Source organism: Nerophis ophidion, linkage group LG07, assembly GCF_033978795.1.
Source record: "Nerophis ophidion isolate RoL-2023_Sa linkage group LG07, RoL_Noph_v1.0, whole genome shotgun sequence".
NCBI classification, from domain to species: Eukaryota; Metazoa; Chordata; class Actinopteri; order Syngnathiformes; family Syngnathidae; genus Nerophis; species Nerophis ophidion.
This window is the reverse complement of record NC_084617.1, coordinates 15,832,687-15,848,693: the sequence shown is the minus strand read 5'-3', so window position 1 is coordinate 15,848,693 and position 16,007 is coordinate 15,832,687. Positions and strand designations below refer to the sequence as shown.

The 16,007-nt window shown below is 40.2% G+C and overlaps 1 protein-coding gene across 2 annotated transcripts; it reads right to left on the bottom strand.

Moving 5' to 3' along the window:
• Nucleotides 1-510: 510 nt before the first annotated feature.
• On the bottom strand, nt 511-9,955 carry nkiras2 (NFKB inhibitor interacting Ras-like 2). 2 transcript variants are annotated; one of them, XM_061905443.1, is made up of 4 exons: nt 9,816-9,955; nt 9,418-9,523; nt 3,346-3,587; nt 511-1,278 (listed from the first exon to the last, which is right to left on the bottom strand). In XM_061905443.1, the coding sequence occupies exons 1-4, from the start codon at nt 9,891-9,893 to the stop codon at nt 1,036-1,038; spliced, it is 669 nt and encodes a 222-aa protein (XP_061761427.1). In that variant the 5' UTR covers nt 9,894-9,955; the 3' UTR covers nt 511-1,035. The 2 variants fall into 2 exon arrangements, with proteins under 2 accessions (XP_061761427.1, XP_061761428.1); XM_061905444.1 differs by having other exon boundaries at nt 9,812-9,867.
• Nucleotides 9,956-16,007: the final 6,052 nt, after the last annotated feature.

The window sequence follows — 16,007 nt, the reverse complement described above, 5'->3', positions numbered from 1 at the left end:
TGGTGAGTTCAAGGACCGCCAAAATTAGTAGGACAAAACGGCGGCGCTCGCCAAATACTCGAATCAGTGAAGCATGTTTAATGTAAACAGTGTGCTTTATAACAATTAGGGAGGTTTGTGTCATGTTTGTCCTCCTACAGAAACCATATTAAAACAATGTTTTTTCCCCTCATCATTTCCATTTTTCATATATTTTTGAAAAAGCTCAAGAGAGTCACTAGGGCGGCGGTAAAGAGCCGCGGGTTGCCGACTCCTGGTATAAACATTTGTTTTTTTCTCTGAATATTGTCCTTTTTTCATAATGGTTTTACTTTTTAAAATCATTTTTAAAAAATGTATTTATATATATATATATATATATGTACACATAAATACATACATATAGATATATATGCACGTATATGCACTTTAATGTGTTTAAATACAGATGTTTGGGAACGTAGTTTCTCAAAAATAATGTAATAATCGTCATATTATGTTAGTGTTGTGTACATATGAATACAATATAAAGAGGATTAGGCACATGTATTTTATTCTCTTTACCGTACATGCCAACAAATACTGGTTGAGCAGTCGTAAAAACGATATTAAGACACGCATTCCATTTGACGGATTATATTTTTAAGACAATATCAACAAAATCACACTTTTCTAAGGAAATGGAAAACAAATAGGAGCTGCTTATATTTGGTCCCATTCAGCAACATTCTCAGAATAAGGCTTGTTGTGAATCCAATATTTGAAAACGTTTAACAGCCAGTGACCATACAAAGCAGTAGCAGCAGTGTAACACATCTCCATGCCTCTTGTTGGCACATCTACAGGTGTACATAGTTCGCCTGTATCTCATACATGCAAATGCATCCGCGGTGGTTTAATCTGCGGGATCAGAATGTCATTGTTTATGTGGAAAGTCATACATTGATGCTGACATGATCCCAACTGTGTCACATACCCTGGTGGGATTTGCAATGCAAAAAAAAAATCTGTGCATAAATCAAACATAGGATACTGTACATAGGAGTGTCCGCCTGCTCAGCCGTCCGTCGGCCCGCTGCCCTTGTTCTTGTTCCTGCTGAGGGGGAAGGTGGACTTGCTCTGCGGCTGCGTCATTTTGCTGGCCAGGTACACAAAAGGCTCGATGAGCGTGCGGCGGTCCGCCACCGACAGCTCCCACAGGCGCACCTTCTCGTTCTTGGCCCAGTTCTGCGCCATGTTGGCGTCCACCCTCCTCTCGTCCTGCTTGTCCAGCTTGTTGCCTAGCACCACGATGGTCACCTGGGTGTGGCATCAAAGGGAAAACCTTGATACTTTGGAATGTAAACAAAAGTGAGGAAAAAGGGCATAGTTTTGTTTTGTTGTTAGTCATCCTCTCACCTCACTTGCCAACCCTCACGATTTTCCCGGGAAACTCCCTAATTTCAGTGCCCCTGCCGACCATACAAAGCAGTAGCAGCAGTGTAACACATCTCCATGCCACTTTACTTTGGAATGTAAACAAAAGTGAGGAAAAGGGGCATAGTTTTGTTTTGTTGTTAGTCATCCTCTCACCTCACTTGCCAACCCTCACGATTTTCCCGGGAAACTCCCTAATTTCAGTGCCCCTGCCGACCATACAAAGCAGTAGCAGCAGTGTAACACATCTCCATGCCTCTTTACTTTGGAATGTAAACAAAAGTGAGGAAAAGGGGCATAGTTTTGTTTTGTTGTTAGTCATCCTCTCACCTCACTTGCCAACCCTCACGATTTTCCCGGGAAACTCCCTAATTTCAGTGCCCCTGCCGACCATACAAAGCAGTAGCAGCAGTGTAACACATCTCCATGCCTCTTTACTTTGGAATGTAAACAAAAGTGAGGAAAAGGGGCATAGTTTTGTTTTGTTGTTAGTCATCCCCTCACCTCACTTGCCAACCCTCACGATTTTCCCGGGAAACTCCCTAATTTCAGTGCCCCTGCCGACCATACAAAGCAGTAGCAGCAGTGTAACACATCTCCATGCCTCTTTACTTTGGAATGTAAACAAAAGTGAGGAAAAGGGGCATAGTTTTGTTTTGTTGTTAGTCATCCCCTCACCATACTTGCGAAACCTCACGATTTCCCCGGGAAACTCCCTAATTTCAGTGCCCCTGCCGAAAATCATCCGGGGCAACCATTTTCCCTAATTTCTCCCGATTTCCACCCGGACTACAGTATTAGGGGCGTGCCTTTAGCGTCCTCTACAACCTGTCGTCACGTCTACTTTTCCTCCATGCAAACAGCGTGCCGGCCCAGTCACATAATATATGCGGCTTTTTACACAAGCGAATACATAGCATACTTGGTCAACAGGCATACAGGTCACACTGAGGGTGGCCGTATAAACAACTTTAACACTGTTACAAATGTGCGCCACACCGTAAACCCACACCAAACAAAAATTAAAAACACATTTCGCACCATAACACAACATAAACACAACAGAACAAGTACCCAGAACCCCTTGCAGCACTAACTCTTCCGGGATGTTACAATATACACCCCCCCGCTACCACCAAACCTTGCCCCCCATCCACCCACCTCCATTCTCCGATTCAGGAGTATTGAATTGAATTTGAGAACACCCAGCATGGATGAATAGAACAGACAAGTCATTGTTTTTGTCTGCTCGCGGAAAACAACCTAATCTACGAATTGACTCCCTCGGAAGGCCTTGACGCTGTGGAAACAGGACCAGGTTGTTCTGAAAACGCCCCCAAGGACACCTCAATGAAAGACGCTTTTGACCTCCCTCCCTCCTAACCGACACCTGGAGTCGAACTTTCAAGATCGGCCTCGGTCTAAAAAACATTACATCATCACTTCCAAGACAATTGGGCATACACGCACGCCCCCCACCCCCACCCCACGCCTTCACCACCGCTTTTTCCCCACGGGGTAATGGTCGGATGGCAGCGCTTCAAAGCAGCGGTCGCCTTCCAGGGCCCCAACTTCCTGCCCCTCTGTTGCGAGTTTGTTGTGATTAAATGTAACGTGTTTATGTGTGCATTGCACTGAGGTTTTTTCCCACTCCAGACTAGGCCCCCCATTAGGAGCTCAGTCTAGATTGTATTTTTTTACTCATCTTCTTCCCCAGCGTTGACCTTTTTCCCATCTTTCACGGGGAGCCTTGTGGCGACCTATCTGCATTCTGTTCTGTAACCCTGTACACTGTTTGTTTGTCTAATCTTGAACGGGTTTGTGCTGTAAACAAAAATGTTGTTGTACTTGTTGCAATGAGAATAAAGACCTTCCTACCTACCTACGTACCTACCTACCACCCCATCTCCCAAATTCGGAGGTCTCAAGGTTGGCAAGTATGCCCCTCACCTCCTTCTTGTCCCTGTGCCGATCGATGTCCTTCTTGAGGGCCTCCATGCGCTTGAAGGACTCCTTGCTGTCGATGCTGTAGACCAGCACAAAACCGTCGGCGAAGCTGTAGTAGTGGCGAGGGAACTCCACGCCATCCCGGAGGCCACGGGTGTCGTAGAAACGCACCTGCTCCCTGGTGCCCCGGTCGGTCTCAATGGAGCCGATGTAAATGTCCTCCAGGGTCTCCATGGGCTCTGAACCTGAGAGCAAAGTCAGGATAGGCGGTATCATAACTAGAGCTGGGACGATAAAACAATATCAATATATATCACGATAGACACGTACTTATTATTAAATGCGTTCCATAAAACGTTTTGTATATTTATATTTTTTCTTCAGTGACGAAGCAAGGATGGGTGGATCTTTATTGTCATTGCACAAGTACAACAACATGCAGTTTTCAGCACAAACCCGGTCAAGATTAGACAAACACATACTGTACTGGATCTGGAGGAGGGTGAGTAAAAAAATATATATCTCACACTTGGCTCCTAAGAGGGCCCTAAGTATGGAGTGGGAAAACAAACTCCACAGCAAAGCACATGTATTTTTTTGGCGATTGCATGAACAAAAATACTTGCGCTGTGGTAACTTAGCAAAACAGGAAGTGATCAATGGGAGTGATGTGCTAACGGCCAATCAGGTAACAGTATCGACTATTACGTTTGGTTGCACCATCTTGTTGTCTCTCGGTTGATTCTTTGCATGGAGAAATAAGTGATGCAGAGAGCGAAGAAATTGTTGGTAAAACAGGAAAAGTCACCTGCCAGAATGACAGTTAAAAAAAAAAAAAAATTCAAACAGACCCTCTACATCGGGGGTCTCAGACACGCGGCCTGCGAGACGTTATTTTGCGGCCCCCACTTTAATCCATCCATCCATCCATTTTCTACCGCTTATTCCCTTTTGGGGTCGCGGGGGGCTCTGGCGCCTATCTCAGCTACAATCGGGCGGAAGGCGGGGTACACCCTGGACAAGTCGCCACCTCATCGCAGGGCCAACACAGATAGACAGACAACATTCACACTCACATTCAAACACTAGGGCCAATTTAGTGTTGCCAATCAACCTATCCCCAAGTGCATGTCTTTGGAAGTGGGAGGAAGCCGGAGTACCCGGAGGAAACCCACGCATTCACGGGGAGAACATGCAAACTCCACACAGAAAGATCCCGAGCCTGGATTTGAACCCAGGACTCCAGGAACTTCGTATTATGAGGCAGACGCACTAACCCCTCTTCCACCGTGAAGCCCCCCACTTTAATATGAAAGTTTAATGTTAGTTCGGCCCGCGAGTTTTATATGAATGGCGCTTGACAGCATTGTGTTATTTGAGTCCAAAATGGCTCTTTCAACGTTCTGGGTTGCCTCCCCCTGCATTAGTGGAAAAGCGGCAAATGAGTGTGGACTCTCGCTACTATATTGGATCCACTTTGGACTGGATTCTCACAGTTATGTTAGATCCACTATGGTTGGGACTTTCACAATGTCATGTTAGATCCGCTCGACATCCATTGCTTTTGTTTTTTTTTATTGTTTATTTTGCATTGCCTCACACGATGAACCCAACATACAGTATATTTCTATACTCCGGGAGCAAACATACTCTCGCTATCCCAGTACTGCCCTGGCTATTATCCGCCGACCGCCGTGTTGCTGTAGGGAGGAAAAGCGAAGGACACACATTGCGGAAATACCATTATTCTCCGTGTGTCGGCTAAATACAAATATATTCCACAACCCCAAATATGTCTTTTTCAAAGCCTGCAGTGAAGAGAAGGGTTAGTGATGTGCAAAGACAATTCAAGGAGAGATGCAATATTTTTTGTTGAGCACAGGGGCACCCCGACTATCTTATTTGCAAAGAAAAAGTTGCGATGCACAAGGGATACAATTTGAGACGTCATTATACAACTACACATGCTGAGGAGTATGCAACATTTTTTTTGAACAAATCTATTCTTGCGGTCCAGCCTCACTCAAACTCTGCGTCCAGTGGCCCCCAGGGACATTGAGTTTGAGACCCCTGCTCTACGTCTTTTCAACCCTCGTCCGTTCCCTATTTGGGTATACGGAAACAACAGGTAGGAACTAAAGTGCAGGACCGTATAGATACAATTAATCACGAATGTGTTACTTTAAAATAATAGTAATTGGGTCCAGTAATATTTCAATAATAACTACTACACAAAATAATTTATTTCCACACTTAAATAGGAATAACAGACCGAATAAAATGTAACATAACTGTCACTTCCTGGCACGAAATCTGAAAATAGTTCTTCTCGGGTTTCTCTATGTTTACATTCTCCCACTCTGCATTACTTTGTTACACTTTAAACATTTCTTACATATTCCTTATGTTTCTACCATCATTTTAAGAGGGCCTTGATAAGTTCTCAATGAGATTTTACAATTTTGTTTACATTGACTGAGTGTTTTCCTTGGTTGTGTTGACATTTCCTTAACTTTCCGCCTTTATCGATGAGATATCAGAGGGTTACATTTGAAATAAAAATGTTTGACACGTCACATATTTTCCTCCTGGTCCTTATTTTTGATTGGATATGGTAAAGCAAATATAACTAGATGTTTCAATCCCTTTGGTAAGTAGGAACAATCTTGACGGTAGCAGTCAGTGTGGAGTGGTGAAAGGGAGGGTAAGTATATCATCGCTTCATCGCTTGGTGCAGGGGACAGCTGTTGTGAGTGTTGTTATATCGTCCATTTAGGCTCGAATTGGTGGTCATCTCTGACAACATTGTAGTCGTTCTCCTCCAACATCCGATTTCGAGGCTCTAATAATGATCTCCATTGCCATCGTAAAGGCCAATGGGGAGATGGTGCAAAATCCATCTTTCTACCGCTTGTCCCGTTCGGGGTCACGGGGGGTGCTGGAGCCTATCTCAGCTGCATTCGGGCGGAAGGCGGAGTACACCCTGGACAAGTTGCCACAAATAGATAGACAACATTCACACTCACATTCACACACTAGGGCCAATTTGAATGAATTGAATGAAATAAGTTTATTTCGGTCATATAATAAACCATCAACCATTTTGTGTGACCAGTTTAACAATACAGATTATACATATAGAACAATCACACACATTTACACACAAAAAGAAAAGAAAAGAAAAAGATTGACCGAAAAAGGAATAGGCTGAAGCCAAGGATATATTTGCCTATCCTATAACTTCACTGAAAATAAGATTACCTGGAACTTCAACGTTAAAAAAAAAATCATTGGGATGAAAGTAATTGTTACTATATTTTATCATTTTCACTTATTTCATCTTTCAATGTTTTCTTAAACCTTACCAAAGAAGTACATGTCTTCAGCTCATCACTGAGCTTGTTCCACCATTTAAATGCCTACTGAAACCCACTACTACCGACCACGCAGTCTGATAGTTTATATATCAATGATGAAATATTAACATTGCAACACATGCCAATACGACCGGTTTAGTTTACTAAATTGCAATTTTAAATGTCCCGCGAGCTATCCTGTTGAAAATGTCGCGGAACGATGACGCTTATGTTGACGTGTACTTGTGACGTTAATGGTTGGAGCGGACATGTTCTCCTAGCACCACTCCCGGCTAAAAGTAGTCTGCTTTAATCGCATAATTACACAGTATTTTGGAAATCTGTGTTGCTGAATCTTTTGCAATTTGTTCAATTAATAATGGAGACAACAAAGAAGAATGCTGTTGGTGGAAAGCGGTGGATTGCAGCTGCCTTTAGCAACCGAAACACAGCCGGTGTTTCTTTGTTTGTTGTGAAGCTTTAACACAGAGCAGTCAAGCGAACAAGTTTCTCTACCAGCAAGTTTTTGGATGGGAAAATTGTGATATTAAGTCGGCTCTTACCGGAGACTTGAGCGGATTATGCGACCTCCTCCCGCAGCTGTCAAATAGGCAGCTGTGATCTTGGCTCCTCCATTGGCTTCTCTCAGAGAGACTGGCGGTCACCGCAGCCCTCCGACTTTCAGGTATGACTTTTTAATCTCACTAAAACACTATTAACACAATAAGCAGATAAGGGATTTTCCAGAATTATCCTAGTAAATGTGTCTAATAACATCTGAATTGCTCCCACTGCCTTCGCCTTTTCTTTTTCTCTTTTTGGGTGTTTCACTCTAACTTTCCTCATCCACGAATCTTTCATCGTTGCTTTCTCAGTCCAAATTGCTCTTGCTGCTGGTGGCTATGATTATAAACAATGTGAGGATGTGAGGAGCCCTACAACCCGTGACGTCACGCGCACATCGTCTGCTACTTCCGGTACAGGCAAGGCTTTTTTATTAGCGACCTAAAGTTGCGAATTTTATCGTCGATGTTCTCTACTAAATCCTTTCAGCAAAAATATGGCAATATTGCGAAATGATCAAGTATGACACATAGAATGGACCTGCTATCCCTATTTGAATAAGAAAATCTCATTTCAGTAGGCCTTTAACCCCTAAAACTGAAATACATTTGTATTTTGTATTCGTTCTTGCTTTACCGATTTGAAAAATGAATATCCCCTGTAAATTATAGTTTTCTCCTCTTAATTGAAATAACCTGAGAATACAAGCCGGAAGGCTGTTGTTCTTTACTCGAAACATAATTTCCATTGTTTTTAAAAACACAATATCTGAAAATTTCACCACATTAGAACTTATAAATAATGGATTGGTATGTTCATAGTAGCACGCTTTGTGTATTATTCTAATTACCCTTTTTTGAACTTTAATTTAGTGTTGCCAATCACCTTATACCCACCCAGGTGCATGTTTTTGGCGGTGGGGGGAAGCCGGAGTACCCGTAGAGACCACGCAGTCACGGGGAGAACATGCAAACTCCATACAGAAAGATCCCGAGCCCAGGATTGAACCCCGGACTACTCAGGACCTCCGTATTGTGAGGCAGATGCACCAACCCCTCTCCCTCCGTGCTGCCCCCATTGTGCAAAATATAAATAAGATATAAAAAAAACTAAAAATATTAATTATTTTCGGTATCGCCTGATGTGTAACACATATCTACACATGCTGAAAATTGCAATTTCCCCTAAGACGGGGGTCGGTAACCCGCGGCTATTTAGCGCCGGCCTGGTGGCTCTCTGGAGCTTTTTCAAAAATGTATGAAAAATGGCAAAAGATGAGGGGGGGAAAATATAAAAAAATATATTTTGTGTTTTAATATGGTTTCTGTAGGAGGACAAACATGACACAAACCTCCCTAATTGTTATAAAGCACACTGTTTATATTAAACATGCTTCACTGATTCGAGTATTTGGTGAGCACCGTTTTATCCTACTAATTTTGGTGGTGCTTGAACTCACTGTAGTTGGTTCACATGTATTATTTATCCTACTTTCTATGACATGTTTTATGCCACTTCTTTTTCTGTCTCATTTTGTCCACCAAACCTTTAACGTTATGCATGAATGCACAAAGGTGAGTTTTGTTGATGTTATTGACTTGTGTGGAGTGCTAATCAGACATATTTGGTCACTGCATGACTGTAGCTAATCGATGCTAACATGCTATTAAGGCTAGCTGTATGTACATATTGCATCATTATGCCTAATTTGTAGCTATATTTGAGCTCATCTAGTTTCCTTTAAGTCCTCATAATTCAATTTATATCTCATGACACTATCTGTATGTAATATGGCTTTTAATTTTTTGCGGCTCCACACAGTTTTGTTTTTGTATATTTGGTCCAATATGGCTCTTTCAACATTTTGGGTTGCCGACCCCTGCTCTAGCTGCTGGTGGCTATGATTGTAAATAATGTGAGGATGTGAGGAGCCCTACAACCCGTGACGTCACGCGCACATCGTCTGCTACTTCCGGTAAAGGCAAGGCTTTTTTATTAGCGACCAAAAGCTGCGAACTTTATCGTCGATATTCTCTGCTAAATCCTTTCAGCACAAATATGGCAATATCGCGAAATGATCAAGTATGACACATAGAATGGACCTGTTATCCCCGTTTAAATAAGAAAATCTCATTTCAGTAGGGAAAATGCTTACCTGCAACATGGTTGGCGTAGAGAAGTTGCTCCAGGACGGCGGTTTTCCCGACTGCAGCCTGGCCACACACCACCACTTTGCAGCTTTTTCCCATGACGACGCTTTTCTGTGCATCCACACGCAAAACGGACATGAATATATCGGTAAACAACTGTGAATGCAGTGCTACGTCGGTTGTTTTGTCAGCTAAGCGTGCAAGATGACTGCTAGTATAATAGTCTAAGCAGGAAGTAAACAACAAACTAGCTTAGCATTAGCATTCGACAAACAAATGGCCAATGTCAAAAATATTAAAACACCAAGCCAGTTTTATTTCTTTTAAAAACAAAAGTAGGCGTTAGCAGAAGTCATATATGTACGTTATATTTTCACAAATATGTGCAAATTCGTTTACTTGCCGTGTGCTGTCGTTTTCCTGCCTCTCCAGAATCCGGAAGTGGGCGCGGCGATGACGTCACATCGTCATACTCTTTCATTGGCCTCTGTATAATTTTATATGAACAAATACATCAGCTTTGTAGTTTGCGACTCTAAATGGCTGTTTTCTCGTCCCGCTCGCTATGCGTTCATTGTGTTGTTTGCTCCTGGAGCTGCAGATATGCGCTGGAAGAATCTGATAACCGCGGTGGCGAAATACACACTCGGTGGCCACAACAATAGGTACACTTGCACATTCCGATTCATGCAAATGATTAGGTAAACAAAGCTACCGTATTTCCTTGAATTGCCGCCGGGGCTCTAATTAATTTAAAAACTCTTCTCACTCCTGTGCCTACCAAAGGCATGCAATAAAAGCAAGCATGCGCTAATTATTTTAAAACCTCTTCCCACTACGGCACTTACCAAAGGCATGCAGTAAAAAATTGAGTTTGATGTAAGCTTGGACCTTAAATCCTACTGAATAGCTCTTAATCTTTCCTTTATGCAATTTCAAATTTACAGTATTGAAATCAGCCTCCTCCATTTTGAAATTGATGACAGGGGTGTCACTCGTGACGTCACGAGTTTGACCAGGCGGTAATACTAAGCATGCGATAATTATTTTGCAAAGTGAGTTGGGCCCGGCAGTAATTCTAGGCAGGCGCATACTATATGCCCTGCGGCAATTCAAGGAAATACGGTATACGTATAACGAGGCGGTTATCTGTTACACCAGGGGTGTCCAAAGTGCAGCCCGTGGGCCATTTGCGGCCCGCAGCTAATTGTTTGGTGGCCCGCCTTACATTCTGGAAATGCTATTACAAAAATAAAACACAAAAAAAGTAGAATGAGGTGAAATCTAACAGGGAAAAGTTGCAATGTCGACACAAAGCCGCCATGTAAGCTGTTTATTTTTCTTTTGTTTTTTTTTTATTTTGCTCTATTTGCCAATGCTAAAAAAAAAAAAAAAGATTAAAAAAAATGTTAATAATGAATAATAATTTAATAATTAATTATTGACCTATTTTAGGCTCCAATTACTACAAATATTTCACTTTATAATGTTTTATGTGGACAATATTATGTGCATATACTGCATGGTTGCCATATAAAAACAGTGTTTTCTTTGACAAAAGAGCATAAAACCAACAAAATAATAGTTCAAACGTAAAATCGACAGATATATCTGAAGTTGATTTTTTTTATAATGAATAATAATTTAATAATTAATTATTTACCTATTTTAGGCTCCAATTATTTCAAATATTTCACTTTATAATGTTTTATGTGGACAATATTATGTGCATATACTGTATAGTTGCCAAATAAAAACAGTGTTTTCTTCGACAAAACAGCATAAAACCAACAAAATAATAGTTCATACGTAAAATCGACAGATATAACTGAAGTTTATTTTTTTAATAATGAATAATTTAATAATGAATTATTTACCTATTTTAGGCTCCAATTACTTCAAATATTTCACTTTATAATGTTTTATGTGGACAATATTATGTGCATATACTGTATGGTTGCCATATAAAAACAGTGTTTTCAACAAAATAATAGTTAAAACGTAAAATCGACAGATATATCTGAAGTTGATCTCGTAACTTAAGTGTTGAAAGTAAAACAAATTATAATAAAAATGTATCACTTTATGAGTGGGGGACCTTTTGGATCCCAGAGATATTTAGTAGGATTTTATTTATTTTTTCACTGTGATTACTCAGAAATAATAATATATGTAAATCAATGGTGTCTTGCATTATTGATCTTTTTAGGGCTCCAATTACTTCAGATCAAACATTGCTTTCTGAATGTGTTGGGCAATGGGGGAAATACTGCATATTTCAGTTTTACTATAAAAAAAACTAAGTTTTCTTTGACTGAAAAGGCATAAAACGTTTTTTTTTTAATACTTTATAGCAACCTGAAGTTGATATAGAGATTTACTGTAAGCGTTACATAAAAATTAAAATAATAATTTGACTTACTTATAACATGTTAATGACGGAGACCCTCTATGGTCCCTGTGAGTCCCGAAGGTAAAAAAAAAAAAAGAAATAATCCATATATCTTGTTATGGTTTGAAAATGAAAAATGTAAAACGGCCCCCGCATGTTTTAATTTTTCCGTGTGGCCCTCAGTGGAAAAAGTTTGGACACCCCTGTGTTACACTAAACTAGGGGTCTGCAATCCGCGGCTCTGGAGCAACACGGCTCCCTTTGGTTTTGAAACAAATTGTCAACGAATAATGGTTACTTAATTACTTAAATTTATTTAGTTATTTTTAACCTTCATCTTGTGTTAGGGTCAGCACCGACCCGTTTTAGTTTTTAAATGCATAAAAGAACCACATAAATTAATTGTTTTGCATCAACGCTTTTTGACTTTTGTCAGGAATCTCTATTCCAAAAAAAAAAAAAAATTCACTAAATATAAAATGCTCTGGTTGAAATTATGACCTTTGTCTTGTTAGGGTCAGTTTCTACCCAGTTAGAAAAATAAGATTATTAAGCAATAATTAGATCCAAAACTGAACACACTGACAGCCAGCTCCTCTCCCAATCATGTGTTTATATTTTAGGGGATTCTCATTATTCAGTACAAAAACAAACATAGACATGTAGGGTCAATTCAGTATAAAATTATTAAAATGAAAAAATAAATACAACACATTTATTTAAGAGAGTTGTTTTATTACCCCTCAGTAATAATCAGATAACACAAAAACCTTTTATTTATTTATACGACCCTCTTGAGGTTCATTTTACCATTTTTTAAATTGAAATCGAGGGGTATACTGGCAAAAAAAAGGCCCAATGGCGCATACCAAACATATCCAAACCAACATTTTCATGGATAAGGAAGCCTAACAAGGTAAACAAGAGATGAGAAACAAATTGGATGATCGATAATTCTTTTTGGTGTATTTTACAGCTGATTTAAGACATGGGTCAAAACTGACCCGTTAAAACAGAAATCTAACACAAGAGGAAGGTTAATCTAACAGTTGTTTTTTTTGGAGAGTTATGGTATCTTATAATATGATAATAAAACATTTTGATATATTGTCGATCGAAGGAAGGTAAGTAGGTAGGTAGGTAGGTCTTTATTGTCATTGCACAAGTACAATGAAACTTTGTTTTCAGCACAAAGCCGTTCAAGAAGAGACAAACAAACAGTGTACAGGGTTACAGAACAGGAACGCTGATGGGTCACCGCAAGGCGCCCCGTAAAAGACGGGGAAAAAGGTAAACGCTGGGGGAGGATGAGTAAAAAAAATACAATCTAGACTGGACTCCTAAGAGGGCCCAGTCTGGAGTGGGAAAAAAAACTCTATAGCAAAGCACATATACATATTACAACATACATCTCGAGACTTGCAACAGAGGGGAAGGAGTGGGGGCTACGGTGGCAGGCTGCAGCTCCTCTGGCACTGCCAGTTTCTGATGAAAATTGAAAATGTAATGCTTCATGGACAGATTAATTTGCTTCCATTGATGACCAGGTTGTTCTTTTCCCTTTTTAAGTCAAATGAAATATAACGCAGTTGTATGCCTTCAGAATATTGGCGCAACTTGATTTTTTCCAAATTCATTAATTAAGGGAAGGACCAGTGTATTTTTTCCAAATGTTTAAAATAATTGGGTGACTTGCTTATACCCAGAAAAAAAAAGTGAATCGTTGTCCAGTGTTTGATTTCAGAAATTTTATAGCATACGTGTAACTAAACTATAAGTGGTGTTATTGTCATTGTAGGAATCAAACAGAGTTTGCGGCTCAAGTTGTGTTTTATTTGGGGGGGAAATGGGCTCAAATGGCTCTTTTTATGCTGAAGGTTTTGCACTAAACCGCCGAGTTAATACATTATATTTGTAATGAATTGCTTGTCCAGGGTGTACGCCGCCTTCCGTCCAATTGTAACTGAGATAAGCACCAGCGCCCCCCGCGACAACGAAGGGAATAAGCGGTAAAAAAAGGATGGATGTAATGAATTGATCACCATGAATTGATTAACGTGGACCCCGACTTAAACAAGTTGAAAAACGTATTCGGGTGTTACCATTTAGTGGTCAATTGTACGGAATATGTACTGTACTGTGCAATCTACTAATAAAAGTTTCAATTAATCAAAGTTTTGGTTGCCCTCAGAGGGCCGCATTTAACAATGAGTAAAATATGAATATACATGTACATATATATAATACATTAAAAATATATTTTATTACATAAGCTGCAAAAAAAAGTCTTGAGATTGTACTTTAAAAACTGGCAGCTCAGAAATTTTACAGTAAAAGCAGTGGGGGTTTTTTAAATCATACACAAAAATTGGAGGAATGGAATGGAAAAACAATAGTTTTTAGCAGTAAAATTCAAGCAACAGAGCTGACAGTTTTTTTGTTGTTTTTACCATAAAAGGTTGTTGTTTAACAAAAAATTTTTTGTTAGTTTTTTTATGTTTGAATGTCTTGCTGTATATGAAAAAAAAAACAGTACCAAAGTTGATTTTAGGGTAAAAAAAAAAAAGGGGAATTTAACCGTAAAATCTTTTGTCAATTTTACAGTCTAAAATTTGATCGATAATTTGTTTTGAAATCATAAGTCAAGCAGATATTTAAGTACAGTATTTATCTTTATTTTACCCCAAAAATATTTTTTGGAATACATGACGTGGACCCCGACTTAAACAAGTTGAAAAACTTATTTAGGTGTCACCATTTAGTGGTCAATTGTACTATACTGTGCAATCTACTAATAAAAGTTTAAATCAAATATAGTAATATTTGAATAACAAAATTGAGACACAACACTGATATTACTATTCCTACCTCCTTTTGTTTTGTGTAAAAAAAAAAATAACTCGGGTGTTTTCTTTAGCGATATCAAAAAAATATGACTTTAACCTCTGCCCTGCGATGAGGTAGTGTCTTGTCCAGGGTGTACCCCGCCTTCCGCCCGATTGTAGCTGAGATAGGCACCAGCGCCCCCCGTGACCCCAAAGGGAATAAGCAGTAGGAAATGGATGGATGGATGGACTTTAAAGGCCTACTGAAACCCACTACTACCGACCACGCAGTTTGATAGTTTATATATCAATGATGAAATATTAACATTGCAACACATGCCAATACGGTCTTTTTAGTTTACTGAATTGCAATCTAAAATTTCGCGCGAAATATCCTGTTGAAAACGTCGGTATGATGACGCGTGACGTCTCGGGTTGTAGCGGATATTTTTTTCCAGCCCGATCCAAGCTATAAGTCGTCTGCTTTAATCGCATAATTACACAGTATTCTGGGTCTGCTTTAATTGCATAATTACACAGTATTCTGGACATCTGTGTTGCTGAATCTTTTGCAATTTGTTCAATTAATAATGGAGAAGTCCAAGAAAAAAGATGAAGGTGGGAAGCGGTGTATTGCAGCTGCCTTTTAGCATCACAAACACAGCCGGTGTTTCCTTGTTTAAAATTCCCGAAGGTGAAGCTTTACTATGGAACAGAGTGGTCAAGCGAACATGGTTCCCGACCACATGTCAACCGGCAGGTTTCAGTGAGAAAATTGTGGTAATAAGTCGGCTCTTACCGTAGACATGAGCGTAGCTTGCGTCCTCCTGCAGCTGCGGACTCTCTTGCCTCTTCCCACCAGAGACACTGGCGGTCACCACACCTGTGGCCACACCTCTTCGACTTTCAGGTACCATATAATCTCACTAAAACACTAGTAACACAATAAGTAGATAAGGAATTTTCCATAATTATCCTAGTAAATGCGGCGTGGCGCAGTGGAAGAGTGGCCGTGTGCAACCTTAGGGTCCCTGGTTCAATCCCTACCTAGTACCAACCTCGTTGTGTCCTGAGCAAGACACTTCACCCTTGCTCCTGATGGGTGCTGGTTAGCGCCTTGCATGGCAGCTCCCTCCATCAGTGTGTGAATGTGTGTGTGAATGGGTAAATGTGGAAGTAGTGTCAAAGTGCTTTGAGTACCTTGAAGGTAGAAAAGCGCTATACAGTTACAAACCATTTATAATTTATAATAACATCTGAATCGCTCCCACAGCTCTCGCCTTTTTTTTCTTTCTATTCCTTCCCTCTCACTATCCTCATCCACAAATCTTTCATCCTCGCTCAAATTAATGGGGAAATCGTCGCATTCTCGGTCCGA